Source organism: Macaca fascicularis, chromosome 3 (assembly GCF_037993035.2).
Source record: "Macaca fascicularis isolate 582-1 chromosome 3, T2T-MFA8v1.1".
Classification (NCBI taxonomy): Eukaryota; Metazoa; Chordata; class Mammalia; order Primates; family Cercopithecidae; genus Macaca; species Macaca fascicularis.
This window is the reverse complement of record NC_088377.1, coordinates 170,037,998-170,062,150: the sequence shown is the minus strand read 5'-3', so window position 1 is coordinate 170,062,150 and position 24,153 is coordinate 170,037,998. Positions and strand designations below refer to the sequence as shown.

The 24,153-nt window shown below is 54.6% G+C and overlaps 2 protein-coding genes across 10 annotated transcripts in view; one reads left to right on the top strand and one right to left on the bottom strand.

The window, feature by feature from the left end:
- IMPDH1 (inosine monophosphate dehydrogenase 1) overlaps window positions 1-14,071 on the top strand; it is a 66,548-nt gene extending 52,477 nt beyond the window's left edge. For 3 of the 9 annotated variants that reach the window (XM_005550693.5, XM_074035941.1, XM_074035939.1), the window contains exons 4-16: window positions 2,233-2,281; window positions 5,207-5,308; window positions 5,430-5,504; window positions 5,783-5,989; window positions 6,140-6,227; window positions 7,745-7,944; window positions 9,322-9,412; window positions 9,648-9,743; window positions 11,064-11,207; window positions 11,303-11,447; window positions 11,739-11,882; window positions 11,976-12,059; window positions 13,325-14,071. In XM_005550693.5, the coding sequence (XP_005550750.1) occupies window positions 2,233-2,281; window positions 5,207-5,308; window positions 5,430-5,504; window positions 5,783-5,989; window positions 6,140-6,227; window positions 7,745-7,944; window positions 9,322-9,412; window positions 9,648-9,743; window positions 11,064-11,207; window positions 11,303-11,447; window positions 11,739-11,882; window positions 11,976-12,059; window positions 13,325-13,346 (1,447 nt within the window). In that variant the 3' untranslated portion in view covers window positions 13,347-14,071. Of the gene's footprint in view, window positions 1-21; window positions 240-1,669; window positions 1,835-2,232; window positions 2,282-5,206; window positions 5,309-5,429; window positions 5,505-5,782; window positions 5,990-6,117; window positions 6,228-7,744; window positions 7,945-9,321; window positions 9,413-9,647; window positions 9,744-11,063; window positions 11,208-11,302; window positions 11,448-11,738; window positions 11,883-11,975; window positions 12,060-13,324 lie in introns of those variants that run through there. The other 6 variants (XM_065542534.2, XM_065542535.2, XM_045388434.3 and 3 more) reach the window with 4 other exon arrangements.
- Window positions 10,021-19,600, bottom strand: LOC123572300 (uncharacterized). The gene is made up of 3 exons (XM_045388438.3): window positions 19,475-19,600; window positions 18,771-19,152; window positions 10,021-14,465 (listed from the first exon to the last, which is right to left on the bottom strand). Exons 2-3 carry the CDS (start codon window positions 19,081-19,083, stop codon window positions 14,227-14,229), a joined length of 552 nt encoding a protein of 183 aa, XP_045244373.2. The 5' UTR covers window positions 19,084-19,152; window positions 19,475-19,600; the 3' UTR covers window positions 10,021-14,226.
- Between the last annotated feature and the right edge of the window lie 4,553 nt (window positions 19,601-24,153).

Sequence of the window (24,153 nt, the reverse complement as noted above, 5' to 3'; positions counted from 1 at the left end):
CGCCCCCGGCCCGCCCGGCCCGCGGCAGCAGCGTGGCCGCGGTGCGGCGTCAGCAGTAGCAGCAGCAGCAGCAGCGGCGGCGGCAGCGGCGGCGGGTGGCCGCGCGGGTGTTTATGTCGGGTCGCGGGGTCTCGCGGCAGCATGGCGGACTACCTGATCAGCGGCGGCACCGGCTACGTGCCCGAGGACGGGCTCACAGCGCAGCAGCTCTTCGCCAGCGCCGACGGCCTCACCTACAAGTAAGCGCGGGGGCTCGTACCCCTAGGTGCGCGCACCCACGCGACGCGACCCCCGGGCCGGCCCTGCACGTGCGCGGCTCCCCCGGCGTTCCCGGCCCGTTGCGAGTGCCTGCTGTGGGCGCTGGGGGCTGGGCACGGGAAGGAAGGAGGCCCGCGCCGGAGCAGACGGACGTGGCACGGCGACACCGCGGCCCTCAGAGCCCTGACCCGTTTCTGGCCAAATCCGGGCTCGGCCTGCCCCCTTCCTCCTCTCAGGGGCATGGAGGGGCCCTGGGGCGTGTGGGAACTGGAGATGTGGGCGTTATGGGGAGACTTTTCCTGGCCGCTGGTCCAGGACTCCCCCTCCCAGCCTCACCACGAGGGCAGAGGGTCCCTGGCACCAAGCTTAAGCAGCTGCTTCCGCGTGGCCCCAGGAGAGGCACAGCCAGGTGATTGGGGTGGCTTATTTTCCAACTGTCCAGTCCAGCGCTTTTTCCAGTTGTGTCCCTTCCTTGCCACAGGTTGGTACTGGTGCCCCTCCCAAGGCGCGAATTATTCTGTGACTGCCACCCCTAAGCCCACCCTGCAGGGGGTTTTGGAGGAGGACACAGACCTACCCATCTGCCTCTGGCTTCCTTTGCCGTGGGCCCTAGGCCAGTTGTCCTGCCTGCTGCAGGCCTGGCACTACCTCTGCCTCCTGGCTGCAGGACTATGCCCCTGCCAGGAAGAGGCATCAGAAGGGGCAGAGTGGGGATGCTGGCCAGTCAAGAGCATCCCTGCCTTGTCTCCTGCCAGCCCTGCCCTGGCTTGTAAGCACTCTTGCTTGGCCAGCAGTTTCCCTAAACACCAGGATACCCAGTCACTCCTGAGGAGTGTCTCCTCCTGCCTGCCCGTAGGCGACGGGTATATAGATACCTAGAAAATACTAAGAGGCCCAGACTCCAGCATTTCTTCTGTGGCCTCCTTGCTATACAGAAGAAGGGCTGCCAAAGTCTGGGAGCAGCCAAAATTCTTTGTTTCTTTGGTAGTCTTTGGTGATGAGATTGAGAGCCTACCTTTGATACAGTTGTCACTGAAGTCTTCTAGGAGAACTCCCTAGGGGAATGCCTAGGAATTTCTCTAGGCCTTAGGGCAGATTAATGACCCACTCCCCCTCCACCCTGGGGCTTTTCCTTCCTGCCCTAGGATGCCTGCTGCTTTGCTTAGCTCGGTTCAGAGTGTTCCTGAAGTGTGCGATATTTGCTTTTGGGCGTGTCTCTCAAGACCTGCTGTGATTTTAGCAGGTTGGGGCCCCTGAGCTGTGGCCCTGCACCTAGATGTACCCATGCAGGCCTACACTCACCTTCTGGGGTTTGCTGTGACTGTGGCCCACCCTAGTGCCTTGCTTTGGCTGGGGCCCCAGTGTCCTGGTCCCACCTCTAAGGCCTCTTTCCTCCCCTTTCCCATCCCAGCCATTTCTGTTCTGCTCTGTCAGAACATGCCCTGCACTCAGCCCCCTGGGGTCTCTCCATGCTGTTCCGAGCCCTGTGTGACTCAGCAGCCCAGGCACCGGGGCGTGCAGCGTGTCCTGTGCTGGGTCATGTTCATGCTGTGTTGCACCACAAAATTGTCCTCAGGTTTGTTCCCTGTGTTTACTTATTTTCTCTCCCCATCAAGATTGAGAAGTTTTCAAAGTCAGGCACTGTCTGCTGTGTGTGGCGATATGGGAACTTCTGTGTTGCTTGACAAACTCTGAGACCTAAAGGCAATGGATATTTTGGGCCTATTGCCTTGATGGCACCCCAGCAGACCTTCCACTATCTTTGGCTCTAGCTCTTGGGGCTGGAGTCTGCCAGACTCTAGTGGGGGGCACGAGGTGGGAACTGCCCTGATAGGGCAGTAGGGATGGGGGGGGCTCTAGCCTCTGCTCCCCTAGGCTTTTCTATACACCCCAGCTGCCTCCTCTGGCATGGCAGGCTCCGCCCCTTTGGGGCTGCCCTCCCCACTAGTCATACTTACTTCTCTGTCTTCACAGCGACTTCCTGATTCTCCCAGGATTCATTGACTTCATAGCTGATGAGGTGGTGAGTACCTCTTCCTTTGACAAGGGGAGGGGGCTGTGTGTGTGGTGGAAGAGGCTGACTTCTTGCTCAGGAGCAGGGCATGGAGAGACTTTTCTTGGGAATGGGTGGATAGGATATAGCGCCCCCCCCCCCCCCGCTTTTTTTTTTTTTTTTTTTTGAGACAGAGTCTTGCTCTGTCACCCAGGCTGGAGTGCAGTGGTGTGATCTCATCTCACTACAGCCTCCACCTCCCAGATTTAAGTGATTCTCCTGCCTCAGCCTCCTGAGTAGCTGGGATTACAGGCACGTGCCAAAATCCCCCGATAATTTTTGTATTTTTAGTGGAGATGGGGTTTTGCCATGTTGGCCAGGCTGGTCTCAAACTCCTGAGCTCAAGTGATCCACCCGCCTCAGCCTCCCAAAATGCTGCGATTACAGGGGTGATTCCACCCAGCTGGAATGGGTGTATATAGCCTTTATTGTTGCCAGAGAAACTGGCAGAGATCAAAGGGTTATACCTGATGGGGCAGAGGCAGCTATGGGGACACAGGAGTGTCCTGAGTGAGGCCCGGCCCGGGCCTGGGTGGCTCTCTGTCAGTGACAGAACCTATGGGCAGGTTCAGAAGAGGCCTGGGAAGGGGCTAGCTTGGGAGCGGGAAGGGGTGGGTTTGGGAGTGGCTTCCTTATTGTAGAGACCATAAGGATTGGATTTTGTCTGGAATGCTGAACAAGGACATGATAGAAGCCAGTAAAATTATAGAGATTTGAAAACGATAGACAGACTTGTTCACTGATCCACAAAGTACAAGAACTGGCAAGAGGGTTTGAAAGAGTTGCATGTTGGATAAATACAAGGAAACACAGTGTCATGCTTTCCCAGAGGGGCTCATCAATGAGCCAAATCAATGAACAATTAACATATGATAAACTCAGAGAAGCCAAGGTGGGTAGTGATGATGGTGTAAGTCATTTCAAGAAAAAGTACTGTGACTCTATGATGAATTCATATACATTAAAAAACCCATTTCTTTTCTGTTGCTATTATTAATGCTATTTATTCTGGTCTGATTCTCATGAAAGGCCAGAGGGCCTGAGTGTGCCTAGATCAATTACATGTGAGGGAAGTTCATGTCCAGCCTGTGTGTAGCCAGAGCTGAACCAGACAGATTTTCAGGGGGAAATTCAAATGATTCTGGTTGTTTCCCTTAGGACAACAACCAGGAAGCCTTCTTGGTGCAGCTGTTCAGTTTAACAGAGTTTACTGAGCACTGTGGCTTTGTGTCAGAGCCTGGGCTGGCTGCTAGGAAGAGAGGGATTGAAAAGACCCCTACTCCAGCTGGGTGCGGTGGCTCACACCTATAATCCCAGCACTTTGAGAGGCTGAGGCAGGAGGATCTCCTGAGATCAGGAGTTTGAGACCAGCCTGGCCAACATGGTGAAACCCTATCTCTGCTAAAAATGCAAAAATTAGCTGGGTGTTGTGGCAGGCATCTGTAATCCCAGCTACCTAGGAGGCTGAGGCAGGAAAATCACTTGAACCTGGGAGGAGGAGGTTGCAGTGAGTCGAGATTGCACCACTGTACTCCAGCCTGGGTGACAGAGTGAGACTCCGTCTCAGAAAATAAAGAAAGAAAGAAAGAAAAGACATCTGCCTGGCTGGCAAGGGTCTCCCTGTCCTGTGGCTTCTGTCAGGAAGGCTGTGGCCCTTCTGTGGCATAATGAAAGAGGAGAAGATGGTGTTTTCTAGATCAGGGGGCCAGAGGTCTGAACCAGGGTTAGTGATGGGTTTCAGGGACTTTGAATCTAAAAAAATTACATAGCGGGGCCGGGCGCGGTGGCTCAAGCCTGTAATCCCAGCACTTTGGAAGGCCAAGACGGGCGGATCATGTGATCAGGAGATCGAGACCATCCTGGCTAACACGGTGAAACCCCGTCTCTGCTAAAAAATACAAAAAACAAAAACTAGCTGGGCGAGGTGGCAGGCGCCTGTAGTCCCAGCTACTCCGGGAGGCTGAGGCAGGAGAATGGTGTAAACCCGGGAGGCGGAGCTTGCAGTGAGCCAAGATCGCGCCACTGCACTCCAGCCTGGGCGACAGAGCGAGACTCCGTCTCAAAAAAAAAAAAAAAAAAAAAAAAAAAAATTACATAGCAAAGTCTGCTCAAATGTCCTGGGGGCTGGGATCCACTACTGTTGGCCTGACCCTCAGAGGGGTATATGCTCTGGCCTTTCCTCCATGGGCAGGTGGCTTTTAAATGGACACTTGCAATCCTGACCGCTCTCTTGAGCTCCAGACCGTTAGTTGCTTGCTTTCCTGGATGCCTAAAAGACTCTTTTCCATGCCTCCCCTGACCTCAGCCCTTGTCACCCAGAATCCATTCTCCACCTCAGAGCCTGAGTGACCTTTTTGAAACATAAATCAGATCATTTCTCTGTCGAGACCAGGGGCTTCTGTCCGAATCGAATTTGAGCTTCTCTCCATGGTCTTCATGGCCATACATACTGCCCCTGCCTTCTTCCCGCCTCTTCCTTCCCTCCACTCCCCTGGCCGCCTTTTTCTTTCTTAAATGTGCCTCCAAAAGAATTGGATTCTGAGGCGGGTTTGCACCCAGCCCTCTCAGCCGAGTGACAGCCTTCTGACTTCTACTTGATCGGCTCCCACCCGTCACCTCCCAGGAAAGAGGCTTTCCCCAGTCACCTTGTTGCTGGTGGTCGCTTGCCTTCTTGTTTTTCTCTACAGCCTTCATCGTGACGGAAGTCATCTTGAGCATGTGTCCTGTGTCTGTCATCTTTCTTTCCAAGTAGAACATAAGCTCTGTTAGATGAGCAGGGAACCTTGTTCACTGCCATGTCCCCAGGGACTGTCCTGGTGCTGGTGCATGTAGGAGCTCAGTGAGTGTTTGTCCAGTGGGTGATAAACTTCACATGGGCTGTGCTTCCATCCTCAGGACCTGACCTCAGCCCTGACCCGGAAGATCACGCTGAAGACGCCGCTGATCTCCTCCCCCATGGACACTGTGACAGAGGCTGACATGGCCATTGCGATGGCTGTGAGTTACGCACCTGCATGGGGACTCCCGGGCACAGGAACTGAGCATGGTGGGCTGTGCTGAGGGGCAGGGCCGGGGAGGGATGGGCCCTCACTCTGACCACACTTCCCTTCCATGTCAGCTGATGGGAGGTATTGGTTTCATTCACCACAACTGCACCCCAGAGTTCCAGGCCAACGAGGTGCGGAAGGTCAAGGCAAGTACCAGGCCTGTCCCCAGCAAGATGCCACCTGGCAGTCCCCCCCTCAGAGGCCCTCCCAGCCTCCCCTGCCAGCCCTGTACTGCTGCACTCCCTGGGTGTCCTTCCTCTCAGTGGAGCTGTGGGGCCGAGCCCTCATTTTCCTACTGGCTCCTCATCCCACTGAGGGTCCTGGCTTCTCTGTGGCACAGCCGCATCCTCTGTTCCCTGTGGCCAGCTCAGACATCATCCCTGGCTTTCTTCCAGCCTTTTCCTCCCCCTATCTCTGCCTGCAGAAGTTTGAACAGGGCTTCATCACGGACCCCGTGGTGCTGAGCCCCTCGCATACTGTGGGCGATGTGCTGGAGGCCAAGATGCGGCATGGCTTCTCTGGCATCCCCATCACCGAGACAGGCACCATGGGCAGCAAGCTGGTGGGCATCGTCACCTCCCGAGACATCGACTTTCTTGCTGAGAAGGACCACACCACCCTCCTCAGTGAGGTACCTGCAGGGCAGGGGAAGCAGGGCTGGCTGCAGAGAGGACCCTCACGCTGGGGCCTCAGACTGGTGCCTGTGACCAGGGACCAGAGGGAGGCCTGGCTCCTTCTCTCTCACCTGCCAACCTGCAGGCAAATGTTCCTGGCCCCACAGGTGATGACGCCAAGGATTGAGCTGGTGGTGGCTCCAGCAGGTGTGACGTTGAAAGAGGCAAATGAGATCCTGCAGCGTAGCAAGAAAGGTACCAGGGAGCTACTTGAAAACTCAACCCCCAGCCTGACTCCCTGTCCACAGTCCCATTGTTCTTTCACAGCCTCGCAGGTTATCCCAGCAACGAGACTGGACCCTGGGGAAGGTTTGAATAACCTCAGGCAGACCAGACCACAATTCCTGCCATCCTTCTCTTAGCTTAGGGAAGCAGCATCTTCACAGTATGTTTCCCAAAACTAGTCCTATGAGATGCTCATCCCAAAAAAAGCCTCTGTGGTCTTAAAAGCTTGAGCAGTAACTCCTTTCTCTATCCCCTATCTTACATAAAGAATTGCACATTCACTTATTAAAGGCTCTCAGAAGTCCTGCAGTTAAATTTATTTGACACTGGAGCTGTTTCTATATTTGCTAGCTAAAAACAACTTTAGCTTTTTTTTTTTTTTTTTTTTTTTTTTTGAGACAGAGTCTCACTTTGTCACCCAGGCTGGAGTGCAGTGGCACCATCTCAGCTCACTGCAACCCTTGCCTCCTGGGTTCAAGCGATTCTCATGCCTCAGCCTTCTGAGTAGCTAGGATTACAGATGTGTGCTACTACATTAGCTTATTTATTTATTTATTTGTTTGCTTGTATTTTTAGTAGAGATGGGGTTTCATCATGTTGGCCAGGCTGGTCTTGAACTCCTGGCCTCAAGCGATCTGCTCTCCTTGGCCTCCCAAAGTGCTGGGATTACAGGCGTGAGCCACTGTGCCTGGCTACAACTTTGGCTAGCTATTTATTTATTTATTTGTTTTTGAGATGGAGTCTTGCTCTCTCATCCAGGCTAGAGTGTAGTGGTGTGATCTCGGCTCACTGTAATCTCCACCTCCTGGGTTCAAGCAATTCTCCTGCCTCAGCCTCCTGAGTAGTTGGGACAACAGGCGCACACCAACACACCCAGCTAATTTTTTTGTATTTTTAGTAGAGATGGTGTTTCACCATATTGGCCAGGCTGTTCTTGAACTCCTGGCCTCAAGTGATCCACCTGCTTCAGCCTCCCAAAGTGAGGAAGCTGTGAGCCACCACGCCCGGCCAACCTTGGCTCCTTAGAAAAAAAAAAAAGGAAAAATTAAATATTCACCAGGTCCCTGTTGGCTATACTGGGAAATGCTTCCCTGGTCCATAGTGGAGGGTTCTTTGGTGTTTGTATTGAACAGGGCACATACTTCTCCCTGCAGGACAGCATCACTCCTGGCTAGGAGATTTCGGCCACTGTGGCCCAGCAGGTGAAAGGCTGCCAGCGCTCAGGGGCTGCGCATCCCAGTCCATGGGGATGCCCATCCACAGACCCTCAGGAACCTGCTGGGCTGAGAGGTTTCTTTGCTCCCTGTTCCTTGGGAAGCGGTCTAGGTCCCTAAGAACACTTCCTGGGGGGTGCTGTCACCTAGTGGCTGGCTGGGGTACTTCAGTGGAATCTCTGGCGTTGCCCACTTTCATCTTCACCCTCCTGAACATCTCTCAAACTTCTCCCCAGCAAGCCTGCTTCGTTTCACCCCTGCATTCCTTGTCAGGGAAGCTGCCTATCGTCAATGATCGTGATGAGCTGGTGGCCATCATCGCCCGCACTGACCTGAAGAAGAACCGAGACTACCCTCTGGCCTCCAAGGATTCCCACAAGCAGCTGCTCTGCGGGGCAGCTGTGGGCACCCGTGAGGATGACAAATACCGCCTGGACCTGCTCACCCAGGCAGGCGTCGACGTCATAGTCTTGGTGAGGCCCCTGCCTAGGTTGTGGGGGAGGTGTTTGGGTGGTTCAGCAGAGTGGAGGTCTGTGAGGACCCAGGTTCACCTCTGATTAAACCTGTGCCCCTCCCTTGCTACTCTTCCTCTCTGCTTCCGAGTGCTCCCTGGTGTCAGAATTAGGAGGGTGGCAGCAGGATCGCCTGAGCTCAGGGGTTCAAGGTCATAGTGTGCTAGGATCGTGCCACTGCACTCCAGCCCTGGGGACAGAACAAGACCCTATCTCAAAAAGCAAACAATGGTTTGTGTCATCTGAGATACAAAGAAAGAAAACAAACAAGTTAAAATTCTCCAATGGCACAGCCATAAGAAAGAATGAAATCCTGTCCTTTGCAGCAGCATGGACAGAGCTAGAAACCATTATCCTTAGTGAACTAACTCCAAAGCAGAAACCAAATACTGCAGGCCCTCGCTTATAAGTAGGAGCTAAACAGTGGGTACACGTGTTCATAAAGATGGAAATAATAGATGCTGGGGACTCCAACATGGGAGAGGATGGGAGGGGAACGAAAAATTGCCTATCAGACACAGTTTTCGATATGTGGGTATTAGGTATACTTGAAGCCCAATTCTCACCAGTATGCAGTATGCCCATTTAAGCAACAAACACGTATACCCACTGAATCTTTAAAAAAAAAATAAAACAGACAAATTGCTGCAAGCAACAATTGCAAATCAAGACCCCCCACCCCCAATAAAGGGAGGTAGAATAAGGATAAAGGCTTATTGATTCCTCGTGAGTGATCTGGACCATACATCTAGATTTATCTGTATTCTATGACTAGGAGGAAGAGAAATTAGGAGGGTCACTGGCACCCTCTCAACAGCTCACAACAGACTGCAAACAAAGGCCCTCTGAGGGCCTTCTTGGCTGATAAGTTGACCCTAGTAATGTAGCTCATGTTCACTGAGAACTGCCTGTTTGCCAGCCACTGCATCAAGACCTTTATGTATATCAGCCTCTTGAGGGACAATTGCCATTCCATCTTCAGATGAAGAACAGGCTTAAATAAGTTAAGTCATTTCATTTGGTTAGTGAGTTGGTGGGAACAGGATACAGCTCCAGGCAGTGTCTCCTTGCTTTAAGGCTCAGTCTGTACAACGGATAGGAAAGGCCTTATCTACTCTAAGACTGCATTAGTGGTGGTTAACCTTTCAGGGAAGCAGTCCCCTTTGAGAATTGACTGAGAGTTGTCAAGTGAATTTCCAGAAAAACAAAAACAAAAACAGAAGGAAAGAGCATTCTCATAACAGTTTTCACAGGATTTGAGGGGTTCATCTGCTCAGGCTCTCCCTCCTGCCTTGAGAGTCCTCAGCTGTCTAAGCACAAGCTCTTCCTTTCTCACAGGACTCGTCCCAAGGGAATTCAGTGTATCAGATCGCCATGGTGCATTACATCAAACAGAAGTACCCCCACCTCCAGGTGATTGGGGGGAACGGTGAGTGCGGGGTTGCCTCTCAGCCCCCTGCTCCTGCCCCTCCACTGAGAAACCTTTTTCTGTCCTTCAGCAACCCTAGGTGATGGTATGGCTCCTGGCATGGGTGGCACGAAGCATGATGGGCTTTGGTCACCATAGGGAGGTTGGGGGTGCTAGACTGGGGTCCCAAGAAGCCGTTGGGCAGGCAAGGGCATCCCATCCTCACATTGTTCCTCTGCCCCATTCCCACCCCCAGTGGTGACAGCAGCCCAGGCCAAGAACCTGATTGATGCTGGTGTGGACGGGCTGCGCGTGGGCATGGGCTGCGGCTCCATCTGCATCACCCAGGAAGGTGGGTGTCAGGAGGTGAGCGAGTGCCCGCTGGCCGGGGGCCTCGCCTTTGTTCCCCAGATGCATATCAAGTACTCTCTCTGCCAGGCCCCGTTCTGCCATGGTGGGCTCCGGGATGACCCAGGCATGGGCCGCACCCCGTCGGGCCCACTGACTTAAGGAAAGGCAGATGTAAGCAGGGCGCAAGAGCTCCAGCCTGCTTCTCAGAGTGCGGTCAAGGGGGCTCCGCTTGGGGCTTGGGGCCTGGGGTTGGTGTGACTGTCCAAGGGGCTTGTTGGAACCTCAGGGTTTGGATTTGATTTGTGACAAGGCACATATTTAAGACACAGAGACGACGTGTCCCTGAATATATAAGGATATATTATACACCCACTTCACCATCTGGTTGGGGAGAGGGGAGTTCCACCCAATTACAAAGCCCTTCTGCAGGGTGGGTTTCTGAACATGAAGTGGGAAAGGGGGACCCTGACATGTGTCCCCCATGTGGTTATTGAGGAAGTACTCCCTGGAGGCTGGTGTCTGACTTGTGGGGTGGCTGCCTGGAAGACTGGGGTCCTAGCTTGGCCTGAGGAGATGTACCCGGCCCCTCCTGTGAGGGCCATTTCTCCACAACACTGAGTGACGCATTTGGCCTTTCCTGGCCCAAACAGCTCTCCCTTTTGGTCTTCAGAGCCTCTGCTATTTAGGTTTGTGCCCTTCGCCTTAGCTGGCTACCATGGTGAAATGAGGGCCCTCTCTCACCCACTTAACAAATATTCATTAGGCACCTACTTGTCTCAGGTACTGTTCAAAGCCTTGAGGTAGAGTAGGGAGAAAACAAATGAGAGGCGCCATCTCTGGTTTATCCAGCTTTGCGTCCGTCCCGAGATAGGTGCTGGTCCTTACAGTCCCCATCTAAAACCTAACACTGAAGGACCGTGGACACTTAGACTTGAAGAAATGCAAACCAGTATCCCAAAGGGGACCATAGTACCTAACCCTGGTAACAGTTTTTGCAAACGAAAGCTTTGAGGGGGAACTTGTACCTTGAGAGCAGGTAAGGCTGTGGCCACCCGTCTGGGGACATTGGGCTCTGAAGGCCACTTCCGATGCCCCATCAGAATCCCCTGTCATGCTCTTAGGGGTGGGGTGGCCAAGATCCCTGGAGTGACACTCATCCTGGTGGTATTTGCCAGCACCTGTGTTATGCCTCAGAAACACCATCCAGCTCCCTTTTCCTGACTAGAGGTAGTGCACAGGAGGAAGAGCTGACCTGGCCCCGTGCCTGGCCCCAGAGTTGCTGTTGACTCTTCTCTGCCTTGTGCACCCCACCCTCCCCCAGTGATGGCCTGTGGTCGGCCCCAGGGCACTGCTGTGTACAAGGTGGCTGAGTATGCCCGGCGCTTTGGTGTGCCCATCATAGCCGATGGCGGCATCCAGACCGTGGGGCACGTGGTCAAGGCCCTGGCCCTTGGAGCCTCCACAGGTGAGGGGAAAATGTGCTGGGGATTGGGCAGGCGAGGGCTGGAAGCCAGGTGGGGCACTCGTGGGCTGGAGGCACTAATCCCTTGCCCACTGTAGTGATGATGGGCTCCCTGCTGGCTGCCACCACGGAGGCCCCTGGCGAGTACTTCTTCTCAGACGGGGTGCGGCTCAAGAAGTACCGGGGCATGGGCTCACTGGATGCCATGGAGAAGAGCAGCAGCAGCCAGAAACGATACTTCAGGTTCCCTGACCCTGGGCCCCACCCGGGCAGATCAGCCCACAACCCTTCAGGGCCCGCTCATGCCACTGACTTCCCCAGATGGCAGCCAGTCCTCCTATGGTGGTTCTGGAAACTGAGGCACAGGGCATAAGTAGCAGACACAGGATCTGTCCCTGGGCCACCTGACTCAGAGCCCAGCGAGGGGTGGCTTGGGGGACCTTCCCGGGCGGTATCCCCTTTGTGCCCTTAAGAGGTGGGGTGGGGTCCTTTGAGCTTCAAGCTGCTGGGCTCAGTCTTTCACCTTCCACGCAGCGAGGGGGATAAGGTGAAGATCGCACAGGGTGTCTCGGGCTCCATCCAGGACAAAGGGTCCATTCAGAAATTCGTGCCCTACCTCATAGCGGGCATCCAACACGGCTGCCAGGATATCGGGGCCCGCAGCCTGTCTGTCCTTCGGTGAGTGCTGAGACTGGGGCGGCTCCTGCTTCCTTTCTCTCGCTCTTCTCCACCCGTGGTGGCCCTGACCCGCTCCACCTACCTGCTTCCTAGGTCCATGATGTACTCAGGAGAGCTCAAGTTTGAGAAGCGGACCATGTCGGCGCAGATCGAGGGTGGCGTCCATGGCCTGCACTCGTAAGTGTGGTGGCCTCCTCACTGTCACCTGCAGGCAGTGGGTTGGGCAGGTGGGGCCAGGGTTGTGAGGCCAAGCTGAGGTCAAGGGACCCCATGGACCACCTGCAGCAGGGACAGATGCTGCTGCAGGATGGCCCCGCACCCTCTCCTCCAGGGCCCAGCCACCCTGTTCCTCATCCTTTAGCCCCCATGCAAGCAGGCCCTCCCCTTCCCTCGGGCCTCTTCCGAGCAGGGCACAGGAGGTGTGGCCACTCACTGTACCTGGACTCCCAGCCCTTGCTTGCTCAGGAAGCTTGGTGGCTGGTGGCAGGGGCTGGTGGTGGCACCAGGCAGCCAGGCAGAAGATGCGGGTGTGACCCGTCTGGCAGGGACAAGGGCAGAGAGACAGATGCCAGGGCCAGCACTGGGGCAACCGTGGGCGGGGGCAGTGCTCGTTGGCAGCAGTTCCGTTGGCAGCAGTAGTTGCAGGCATGCGCCCCACCCTGGTCAGGAGCCCTGTCCCCAGGCATCAGCGGGCGTCTAACCTGTGTCTCTTTCCGCCCCACCCTTCCGTAGCTATACCTTTCTGCCGTGTAAGTAAACGCGCTGCCCGGGCCAAGCGTAGAGTAGAGCAGGGGCAGTCTGGGTGGGACCTGGGCTGGAGGTGGGGGTGGGTATTGGGTGGGAGTGGGAGGGTGCTGGGGTGTAGCCATGAGATGTGGACCCTGGGTTTGGGCCCCCCGGCCCCCTAACTCCAACACCATCGTGGAGGAAACCAGCAATGTCCCCTCATCCAACTGAAACATAGATCCCTTTCTGGCTGCAGAGAGACGCCTGTGACCTCAGGCCTAAGGCTGCCCCATCTTAGACTGGACCCCGTGACCACAAGCAGCCTAGGCCACTGTGCCTGCCGGCCCGGGGCTAGGTGTGGACACAGGCAGCAGAGGTTTGGCCCCAGGTTGGAGCTTGCTCCATGAGGATGGGCCGTGCCTGCCTGAGCTGTCCCTCCACCCTGGGCACTGAGGACAGTCCACTCAGATATGGCAATGGCCCAAAGGAGCATGGCCATCTCTGGATCCAGCATGGTTCTTCAGGGAACGCTGGCCTGGGGGAGGACAGAGGCCCAAGGCCTGCTCCAGGCCCTCCTCCTGCCCGCTACGGCTGAGATCCCAGGGCTCCTCGGCTCTCTGCTCTCTCCCGCATCTGGGGGCCCTGGGGAAATGGTTTTGGGAGGGAGCAGGGTCCACACACCCACTCTTGTTCCCCCTCTTGCCTTGTCCCCACAGTTACGAGAAGCGGCTGTACTGAGGACAGCGGTGGAGGCCGAGGTGGTGGAGGGGGCGCACCCCAATGTCCACTTTTGGGCACAGCCTCCCTCCATAACTGAGTGATCCACAGATTTGCACTACGGGTTCCCCAGCTCCTTTCCAGGGAGAGAGGAGGGGAGGTCCTGAGGGGGCTGCTGCCCCTCACTCGGCATCCCCTGCAGTCAGGACTGCTCCCTGGGCCAGGCTGCCCTGGGAGCCCCCCTGAGCCCAGCCAGCCGGGCTCTCAGGCCCTGCGCCTGCCTCAGGTCTTTCTTGCTGCAGCCTGCTCCAGCCCGGCCCCTACCCCAGGGGCAGGTGGCCCCTCCTGGCTTCTCCTGTAGGGCACCTCCCTGCCCCCAGCCCCCCAGGAAATGGTGCTCTCCTGGCCCTGCCTCTGGCCCTTCCTGGGCCGCTGCCCCCTCAGCCATGTGGCACTTCTGAGCTCCTGACCCAGGCCAAGGGGAGGTCTCTGCCCCCTTCCCCGGGCCTGGGCTACCCTTGGGTCCTGCTCCTCAGGCCAATCCCCTGTCCCTGGCCCTGGGGAGGCAGCTGCCCTGGTCATGGCCGCCTGCCTGTCATTCCTGACTCACCACCTTCCCCAGGTGAACCATTCCTCCCCTCTCCTCAGCTGCAGTTGAAGGCTTTAACTTTGCACACTTTGGGATCACAGTTGCGTCATTGTGTGTTAACTACTCGGAATAAATCAAGCAGGTCTCAACGCCTCCACCATCTTGTCTGTATCCCCTGTCCATTGGGTGACTGGAGCCCCATCAGAGTTGGGCTGGGGGGTGTGGCACCAGGCCCTGCTTCCCCAGGAAGGTATGAGGGCATTGCGGTACTGGGGGTGGGGTGGGGGCGTGTTGGCGCAGGTGGGCCCCATGTCAGGAGGTCTCACAGGCTTGTGCCACACTGGCAAGTTCACCTGCTGCAAACTGCTCAGCAACTCCTGCAGCCAGGCAGCATTGTGGAGGGTCATCACGGCTGTAGAATTCCAGCATCGGGGCCTCACCCGGCTGCCGAAAAACGTCCACCGCAGCCTCATCATGCCACATGGTGCAGCCAGGGCACAGGTGGCAGTACAGCATGGCCAGGGCCTGTGGTCTCATCTGCCGAAACATACCTATAGGTACAAAGCAGAGTAGGTCAGCTCCCACTGTTCATATGTGCCTCAGGAGCTGCCTCCCAGCCTCAGTTCCCACTAGTGCAGACAGTACTGTCACATGGGCTGCTGAATACCCCTAGAGTTGAGAGGTTTTGGAACATTCGTATTGCCTTCCTATGCCTCTGTTTTTGGGCAGTGGGCACAAAGCTGTCCATCGAAGGTACAGACACCACTCCATACAGCCATCACTCAAGTGGGCAGAGGCAGGGAAGATGGCCAGGGGGTCCTTGGGTGGCGGGAATGAGCAGACCAAGGAGAAGATCTGGATACACTCCTATGGCTAAGGGAGGGGCCCCTCAGCTCCCTGCTGCCATGCTGTACCAATACCTGCCCTCTCCCAGACCCCTTCTGCCAGAGAGCTATTTGCTCAAGGGCCAGCCTTTCACTGCATCATTTTTTAGCTGTGTGCTTCTAGGGACAAGAAAGAGCTAGACAGCAGGACTATCAGATGGGCTCAGAGCTGGTTCAGCATCTGCTCCAGGAGTTCTTGCAAAGTGAATGGGTCATTGACAGTCCTGGGAGGCCTTGTGCCCTGGAGTCTGGCTTTGATGAGCACCTGAGTCAGAGGTGACCTAGCAGGGAGGGAGGACAATGCCCAGGTCCCAGGGGATGGTTGAAGATGAGAGGGGATGGACCAAAACAGGGCCAAGTTTCGTGGTTTGTCTTGTGCATTGGTTTACAAAAATCATGCAGGAAGCAGCTTGACCAGCCATTGAGATTGGAAGGATCTAAGCGTTTTCAGATAAATGCCAAGTCACTCTGAATCAAGAGCGTGAGTGGTTCAAAGGGAGAGGTTCCGTTTTGAACTAAACCTAGTTGGTTAATAGAGCTGACCAATAGGATGAATTACCTTGTAAGTCAGTGATCTCCCCCTTAAGGTATGGTAGCATTAGTATGGCCCTTTGAGAGGAGGTTTTAGCACGGTGGCCCTGGAAGTTTGGTGCATGTCAGAATCACCTGGAGAGCTAATAACAAACAAGTCCTAGGCTTGCCGTAGTAGGATGAGGTCTGGGCTTCTGGGTTGCTACTCAGCCCCTCAATTGTGATACATTCTAAAGTTAGAAGATTACTGTTGTAGAGGAATTCCATGCATCTAGTTATATGGTCTGAGACTTGTCACAGCACGCATCCTAAGAAAAGCAGATGACACAGCACCCACCCCCAGGCTTCATTGCAAGGATTATGTGAGAACAAATGAGGAAGGTTACAGGTGCTCAGTAAATGAGTCTTTTTTTTTTTGAGACAAAATCTCTCTCTGTCACCCAGGCTGGAGTGCAGTGGCATAATCTAGGTGCCCACCACCACGCCCAGCTAATTTTTGTATTTTTAGTGGAGATAGGGTTTCACCATGTTGGCCAGGCTGGTCTTGAACTCCTGACCTCAGGTGATCCGCCTGCCTCGGCTTCCCAAAGTGCTGGGATTACAGGCGTGAGTAAATGAGTCTTATTGTGTCCTATGGGCTCTCCCTTTGCCTGGGTGATAAACGCATGTAAGTCTGGACCCAGGCGACACACTTACTCTGGGTTGCAAATTCAGCCACAGTGCAGGAGGCTCAAGTGGGACAAAGGGAGAGAGACTCTGGGTAGGAAGGCCACAGCAGGTGGATATTCAGAGGCAGCTCAGAGCCACATTTGGGAGAAATGCAGATCAGAGATGCCTTGGTCAGCAGTACTACTTGCCCCCCTGAGGTCCAACCAGGTCTGCGCAGCGCACGTGCCCCCTCATCCCTCCTTGACACACACCCAGCACCATGTGGTCCAGGCTGCTCACCACCAGGTTGTCGAAGATGTGGCCCCACAGGTGCTGAAGCATGCTGCTGTGGTGCCCCAGGTCCCAGCTCGTGGGCAGTGGCATCTGCGCAAAGGTGTACCCACCCAGGGAGAGGGCACACTGCCAGCGTGCAGCCAGCCAGTGCCCCAGGATCCCTGCAGCAACATCAGCATTCAGGCAGCCCGCACCAGGCCACCACAAAAGAAATGGCTCAGTGCAGTCTCCCAGCCAGCGCATCAAAGCTGCAGGCCAGGTGGAGCTGCAGGGACTTAGCCTAGGCAGCCAGCCTCGCCCCCAGCCAGGGCAGGAACAAGAGCAACAGGTAGAGCCAGGGGACCAGGAGGCCCGGGCTTCAGTGCAGGTGTGTGGAGCAGGAGAGTCAAGTTACCCTCACGGGGGGTTAGCAGTGGGGCCATCTCTGGTGTACCCCGGGAGACCAAGAGGAGGAGGAGTGGGTGGCCCTAGCCGTCTCCCAGGCTCCAAGGACTGAGAACAGGGCCCTCAGATGGCATGGCCCCATCATTCAGGGGGGACTGGACTAGCCCTCTGAGGCTCTTTTCAGCTTCTGTGGTTCCAGTGCCAGTCAGGAAGTGGGCAGTCAGCCGGAGGCGAGGCAGGGGCAGTGCCCCAGCTGTGAGCCACTCAGCTCCCCTCAGTCTTTCCCTCCACCCCTCTCCTCACATCCAGAGTCAGGGCTGGAGAGGAAGAGAGGACCCAACCATTGGGGTGTGGTGGGTTGGCGGAGGTAGCTCCTCCCTCTCCCCTTCATTAGAGCTTTTTATTCTTTCAGGATCCCTTCTGGCTTGTAAGGGTCAAATTCCACCCTCAGCCTCTCTGACCCCACTATAGCCTGACACTCAGACTCAGCTAACCAGGAGGTTGCAGGGCCAACCCTGCCCACCTCACCTTACCCCTGAAGCCTTCCTGCCTCCTGCTGAGGAGAGTTTGGAGGCAGGGAACCTGGGCAGAGGGCAGCTGGCCAGGTGGGAGCCTCCAGCCGCATGCAGCCTCTTCTAGGCCAGAGTACCCAGCCCCACCTCTCACACCTATTGTCCTCAGAGCAGGGCTTCTCACCTGCAGGGTTCAGGCATCACCGTCGCCAGCCTCCTCCTTGCTTACCCTTCTGGCTTAGCTCAGGAGGGAAAACAGGTGGGATCAGGGACCCAGGAGACCTGGTCCCCAGCCTCCGGCTCCACCTGCTCTTAAGCCCATTGACAACATCAGCTTCTGGGCTGAGAGCCAGGGTGTCGGCTCCCAAGTCAGCTTCACCCCCCACCCCCACCCCAGCCCAGCTAGAGTTGGAGAGGGGACATCTGGATAGCAAGATGTGGTATTAGCCTGGAACAGGTAAAGAGCAGCCTTTCGCTCACCCTGTGCCTCAGTTTCTCTACTTATGATCCTAAAAGGGAAAGAGGTACACCCTCACCCCCAGGCATCCCAACTTCAGATATTTCACTTCCCCCTTCACTTTTCAGGGCAGGCTGATCTCACGGTGGCCAAGCCCAGGGACTGCCTTGGGCGGGTATTGAACTCAGGAGTCCTGGTCTCATAGCAGGCACCTTTCTGCTTCTCCCTCTTCTGCCAGTGGGCAGGACGATCTGAGGCTCCAAGGGGTTCACCTGGCAACTGTCAGGTGGGTAGGAAGGTTCTCCCAGAGAAGAAAAGGGGACTCGGGTCTAGAAGCAGTGGGAGCTGAGCGGTTCCCCAGGAGGGGATGTGGCACCAGGACCTTGCGGTGACCCACATGTCACTCTCCTACCTCAACTTTAACCTCTTCATTTCCATGGCTCCCTCCCTGTGGAAAGGCAGATAGTGGGAAACAGTTTCCAAGAGGACTGCAAGCCTCGGGAAAACAACTAGGGGAGAGACTTTCTTGGACCTCAGGCTACCAGGAGTCTTGCTTTCCTGTCCTCCTTCTTTATGTGTAGAGAAGGACATTGCTCCCACCCTCCACAGTGCTTCCAACTCCTTCCCATGCCTCTAATCTCTGGGAAAGTCTGGGGGCAAAAGGAGCAAAGAACTTTTATGTGATGCTGTGGGGGAGAATGGGCAGGGGAAGAGGAGTGTTCCCTGTTCCAGGCTGTGGGACTCCGGGTCTGGGAGCTTCAGAAGCAGTGTGGCACTGTGTCCGGCAGATGGCGCCGAGACCCATCGACCGGTGGGACCCCAGGGAACCCGGAGTGGGGCAGTTTCCTAGGCAACAAGCAGCCCTTCTTTTCAAAGCCCGGCCTTTGGCAACCATTCCCTGGTTACCTGCATCCGTAGTAAAATTTGGCTTCCGAAGGACAGGCGGGGTTTGGGGGTAAACTAATTTCATCTCCCAGAAAGAAAAGAGGCTGGCTAGGTGGGGAGAGGAACCTAAAAGACCTGTTTTCTGCCGCCATTCATTACTATGCTGTAAAGGTGTATCTTATCCTCGGCAACCTATAGCAGTAATGCCTGTTCCTTTATGATGGATGGGACGACGAGGCTAGGAGAGAGAAAGTGACTTGCCCAAGTTGCCAGCAGGTAGGGCCTGGGCCTGCCTGGATGTCCTTGGGTCCATTCCATTCTTTCTCCCAGCAGCTGTGAAGTGTCCAAGCCCTGTGAGGGCGCTGGTGGAGAGGCTTGCCAGGAAGCCAGGAGCTGCAAGAGTGGCCGGAGAGAGGCAAGAATAAATCCAGCCCCTTCCAGCTGAGCTCTTTCCTTGCTTGACCTGGTGTGGGGAGACCTCTCTGCTCAGGGTCTCCCCTGACCTCATGGTGGGGCCTTCTCCTGGCAAAGGACCACAGAGGGACAGGGAATAGCAGTTCAGACTGGAGGTCATATGGCCCCTCTGCGGTTTCAGGACAGGAGAGCTTGCCAAGGAGGACACAAAGCTGGAAACCAGGACTACCTGGGGAGAGGAGATGCAGGAAAGGATTCTGTTCCAGGGACTGTTCAGAGGAGAAAACTGACTTCAAGTAGGTCAAGGGACATATTTGGAGGATTCAAATCCAGTTCAATTACCTGCTCTCCATTCCCTCGAGCTCTCATCTCCCTGCCTACTCCACATCTCACACTGACCGTAACCAATGCTGAATTTCTGACTCCCTGTAGTAGTCTGGGTTCTCCAGAGAAACAGAACCAATCATACAATATTTTTCTAAAAAGAAAAATGTGTGTGTTTGTGGAGAGACAGAGAGAGAGAGACAGACTATTATAAAGAATTGGCTCACATCATTGTGGAGGCTGACAAGTCCCAAGACCTGCAGTTGCCAAGCTGGAGACCCAGGAGAGCCAATGGTGTAGTGCCAGTTCGAGTCCAAAGGCCTGAGAACCAGGAGAGCTGATGGTGTAAGTCCAGAGTCCAAAGGCAGGAGAAGACTGACGTCCCGGCTCGAAGACAGGCAGAGAGAGGAGATTTTCTCTTACTCAGCCTTTTTTGTTCTATTCAAGCCTTCAATGGATTGGATGAGGGCCACCCACATTGGGGAGGGCTGTCTGCTTTATTCAATCAGCTGATTCAAATGTAAATCTCATCCAGAAACACCCTCCCAGACACACTCAGAAATATATTTAAACAAATACCTGGGCACTCTGTGGTCCAGTCAAGTTGACACATATAATTAACATCACACACCCTGCCACCCTCCCAGACCTGGTCCTCCTTACATTTACCCTATCTTAAAAACTAACAAATTCATTCCTCTGGTTGCTCAGATAAACAAAACAAAACAATACAAAAACCCTTGGAGTCATTCTTGACTACACTTTCTCTCACTATTTATTTATTTATTTATTTATTTATTTATTTATGAGACAGGGTCTTGCTCTGTCTCCCAGGCTGGAGGGTAGTGGCACAATCATAGCTCACTGCAGCCTCAACCTCCTAGGATTAAGCAATCCTCCTACCTCTGCCTCCTGAGTAGCTGGGACTACAGACACACACTGCCACTCCTAGCTAATTTTTTATTTTTTATTTTTGTAGAGACAAAATCTCACTTTGTTGCCCAGGCTAGTCTTGAACTCCTGACCTCAAGTTATCCTCCCATCTTGGCCTCCCAAAGTGCTGGGATTACAGGCATGAGCCATCATGCTTGGCACACACTTCATATTTAATCCATCGGCAAATCCCATTAGCACTACCTTCAGTTTAACCACTTCCTCCAGTCTCTTCTGCAACAATGCTGCTCAAACCATCACCATCTTCCATCTGGGTTACTGCAAAGGGCTCCAATTTTCCTAGCCCCCACTGTTGCCTCCTTCCAGAATTTTCTCAATACACAGCAGCCAAGGTGATTATTCTAAAATGTAAATGAGAGCAGGTAGTTCCTCTGCTTAAAACACTCCACTGGTTTCTCTAGGGTCAAAGAGGAAGTCAGTCTTTGCTGGGGCCCACAGGTCCTTCATGATCAGGCCTCCACTGTCTCAGGCTTTCTCTTGCTTGTCCCCTACCCATACTGTCCTGGTCATGCTGGCCTCCTTACTGTCTTCCAGTGCCAGTGCCCTCCTCTTCACCCCAGACCCCGTGGCTCACTCCCTCACTTTCTTTGGGTCTGTGCTCAAGAGCATCGTGTTAGACCTTCCCTGAACCCCCTTGCCACCCCCGACACACTGTCACTCTCTGACCCCATCCCTGCCCGTCCTGCTTCATTGTTCTCCATAACACATCACAAACATACTCTCTCTTTGTATGCATAGTGCCTGGGCTGTGTGGTGTGTGGCTCCTGCCTGTAATCCCAGCAATTTAAGAAGCCTAAAGCAGGAGGATGGCTTGAGCCCAGGAGTTCGAGACCAGCCTGGGCAACACAGTGAGACTCGGTCTCTACAAAAAATAAATAAATAAAATAGGCAGGTATGGTGATGCCAGCCACTCAGAAGGCTGAGGCAGGGGAATCCCTTGAGCTCAGGGGTTCAAGACTGCAGTGAGCTGTGATTATGCCTCTGCAGCCTGGGCAATAGAGCCAGACCCGGACTCTAAAACATAAATAAATATATGCAGAGTGTTTGTTTTCCCTGATATGTTTTTATCCCCTAAAGCGCTGTCACCCATAAATACTTGCTAAATGCTGAATGAATGCATAAAACCTATATTCATCATCCATTCTGCATCAGGAAATATACAGCAAGGTTGAGGATACAAAGATATCGAGAGGAAACGTGCTCCCTTGAGGAACCAGGCAGCTGGCAGGGGAGACCAACCTTCTTTTGTATTTGTGGGTAATACAGTGTATACAGGATAACACAAAGATGGCACTTGGAGGGATGACTGTATGCTGGACACTGTGTTAACATGCGTGGTGCCATTTAATACAGCCCTGGGAAGTGGGGACTACAATCATCCTCGTTTCCAGGGGAGAAAACAGGCTCAGAGGGGCATAGTAATTTGCCTAAGGTCACCCAGCTTCTCAGCCACTGAGCTGAGGTTGTGACCCAGCCTCACTCTTTCTATTTCTATTTTTATTTTTTTGAGAGGGTCTCACTCTATCACCCAGGCTGGAGTGTGGTAGCATAATTACGGTTCACTGCAGCCTTGACCTCCCAGGCTCAAGCGATCCTCTCACCTCAGTCTCTTGATTAGCTGGGACTACAGGTGCATGCCACTACATCTACTAATTTTTTCTTTGTATTTTGTATAGAGATGGGGTTTCACCATGTTGCCCAGGCTGGTCTCGAACTCCTGGCCTCAATGATCCTCCTGCCTCAGCCTTCCAAAATGCTGGGACTATAGGCATGAGCCATCACCCAGCCCACAGCCTCAATCTCTAGCCCCAAAGTCCCTGCTCCTCCCACTCTCCCGGGGGAGGGCAGAATAGGCTGGGGATGGAGAAAGGAAAGAGAAGAGTGGGGTGGAGGTTCTTCCTATCAGTAGGAGAGAGGTAGAGAAGGACTGAGCTGGCAGGGGGCCCTGGGCGACAGGGCACTGTGCCAGCCCCACCAGCCTCCTCCCTCCCTTCATGTGTGCTCTGCAGCCCCGGGGCTGAGTGGGCTCCCTCTCTGGCATCAAACTTCTTTGTCACACCCCCACCCTTGCCTCAGGACTGGCTACACAGGCATCCCTTTCTGGTCCAGTCAGGCATATAACCCCAGGCTGACAGGCATCCGGGTGCCAGGGCAGCTTCAGCTGGCCAAGGGTGAGGTCATAGGCTGAGCACTCAGGGCCTGGCCCCTCCTCCCTCTCATTGCAGGCTCAGCCCTTGCCCTGCCCTTCTGCAAAATTCCCCTCTGACCTCCCTTCTGCCCCACAGCTTTCCCGCAGCAGGCTCTGGCTTCTACCTGGCAAGGCCTAGCGTATTAGTTTCCTTTGGCTGCTGTAACAAATCACTACACACTTAGCAGCTGAAAGCAACAGAAATGTACAATCTTACTGTTTTGGAGGCCAGAAGTCTGCAGTGGGTCCTCAGGGCTGCGTTCCTCCTGGAGGCTCTAGGGGAGAACCCATTCCCTTGCTTTTGCTGACTTCTAGCGGCTGCCCCTTCCTCCATCTTCAGAATCAGCTATGTAATATCTTTAAATGTCCCTGTCTTTCTACCCTGCTTCCATTTTCACACCTGCGCTGACTCTGACACCCTTGTCTCCCTTATAAAGACCATTGTGGTTATATTGGGCCCATCTGATAAACTCTGATAATCTCCTCATCTCAAAACTTTCCATTTAATCACATCTGCAGAGTTCCTTTTGGCATGTAAGGTAACACATTCACAGGTCCTGGATTATGGACATCTTTGTGGGGGGCCACACCTAGCTAGGATGGTGACCTCCTCCCTAACCAGAGGGAGTAGTTCTCAACACGTTACCATGATCTCATGCTGTCCTTGTGGGGCAGCATGGATCCCCACAGTACAGACGGCAAGCCTCGCTGACTCCAAAGCCTGTGGCCTTGTTGCAATCTCAAGGTTGCCTCCAAGACTGGAAATAAACCCCTCCCTCCTGGAGCTCCCCCATGGCCCCTCTGCTTTGGCTGGCGTCCCGTTGGGTTTGCATCTTGGTCTGGCCTACAAGCTCCCTGAGGCAGAGGGGCCCTGGCATGGGGATTGGAGGAGGAGGCACTCAGACACCGTCAGAGTGGAAGGAGGGAAGATTTTGCCGGCTGCGGGACGAGTGGGCTCTGGAGGATCTATTCTTCCCCTGCCATATTTGCAACATTGTGTGTCTGTCCATTTTTCTGGCAGAGGGAGCAGAACTTCCACCAGATTTTCAGTGGAAGCTCCACCTCCAAGGATCAAGAAACCCTGTTCTGGGCTGCCCCTGATCCCCCCTTTCCTGGGCTGCCTTCTCTGAGCCTGCCTGTCACCAGGGCTCACTCAGCACCAGGGGACGATGCTGGGGACAGTGGAGAGGGAGTGGGATGAGAGACTGCTCCACGCTGCTCCCACTCCGCACCTGCTGTGAATTCCAGAAGGCCACTCAGACCTGTCTGGCCAGAAGGCAGGGGAGCTTTCTGGGTCACCATAAGCCAAGGCAGCCGAACGTGTGCAGGGACATGGGTGGGGATGGCAGTGCAACCCTGCTGCCTCCTCTAGATTGCTCACATCTGTCTGTGAGGCAGGCGGCCCCGTGCTGAAATGCAGATTTCAGAGGTAGGGGGCAAAAGTCTACTTTTCTTTCTTTCTTTTTCTTTTTTTGAGACGGAGTCTTGCTCTGTCATCCAGGCTGGAGTGCAGTGGCACGATCTTAGCTCACTGTAACTTCGCCTCCCAGGTGCAAGTGATTCTCCTGCCTCGGCCTCTCAAGTAGCTGGAATTACAGGCACTTGCCACCACACCTGGCTAATTTTTGTATTTTTGGTAGAGACGGGGGTTTCACCATGTGGGCCAGGCTGGTCTTGAACTCTTGACCTCAAGTGATCCACCCACCATGGCCTCCCATAGTGCTGGGATTACAGGCGTGAGCCACCGTGCCCAGCCAAGAGTCT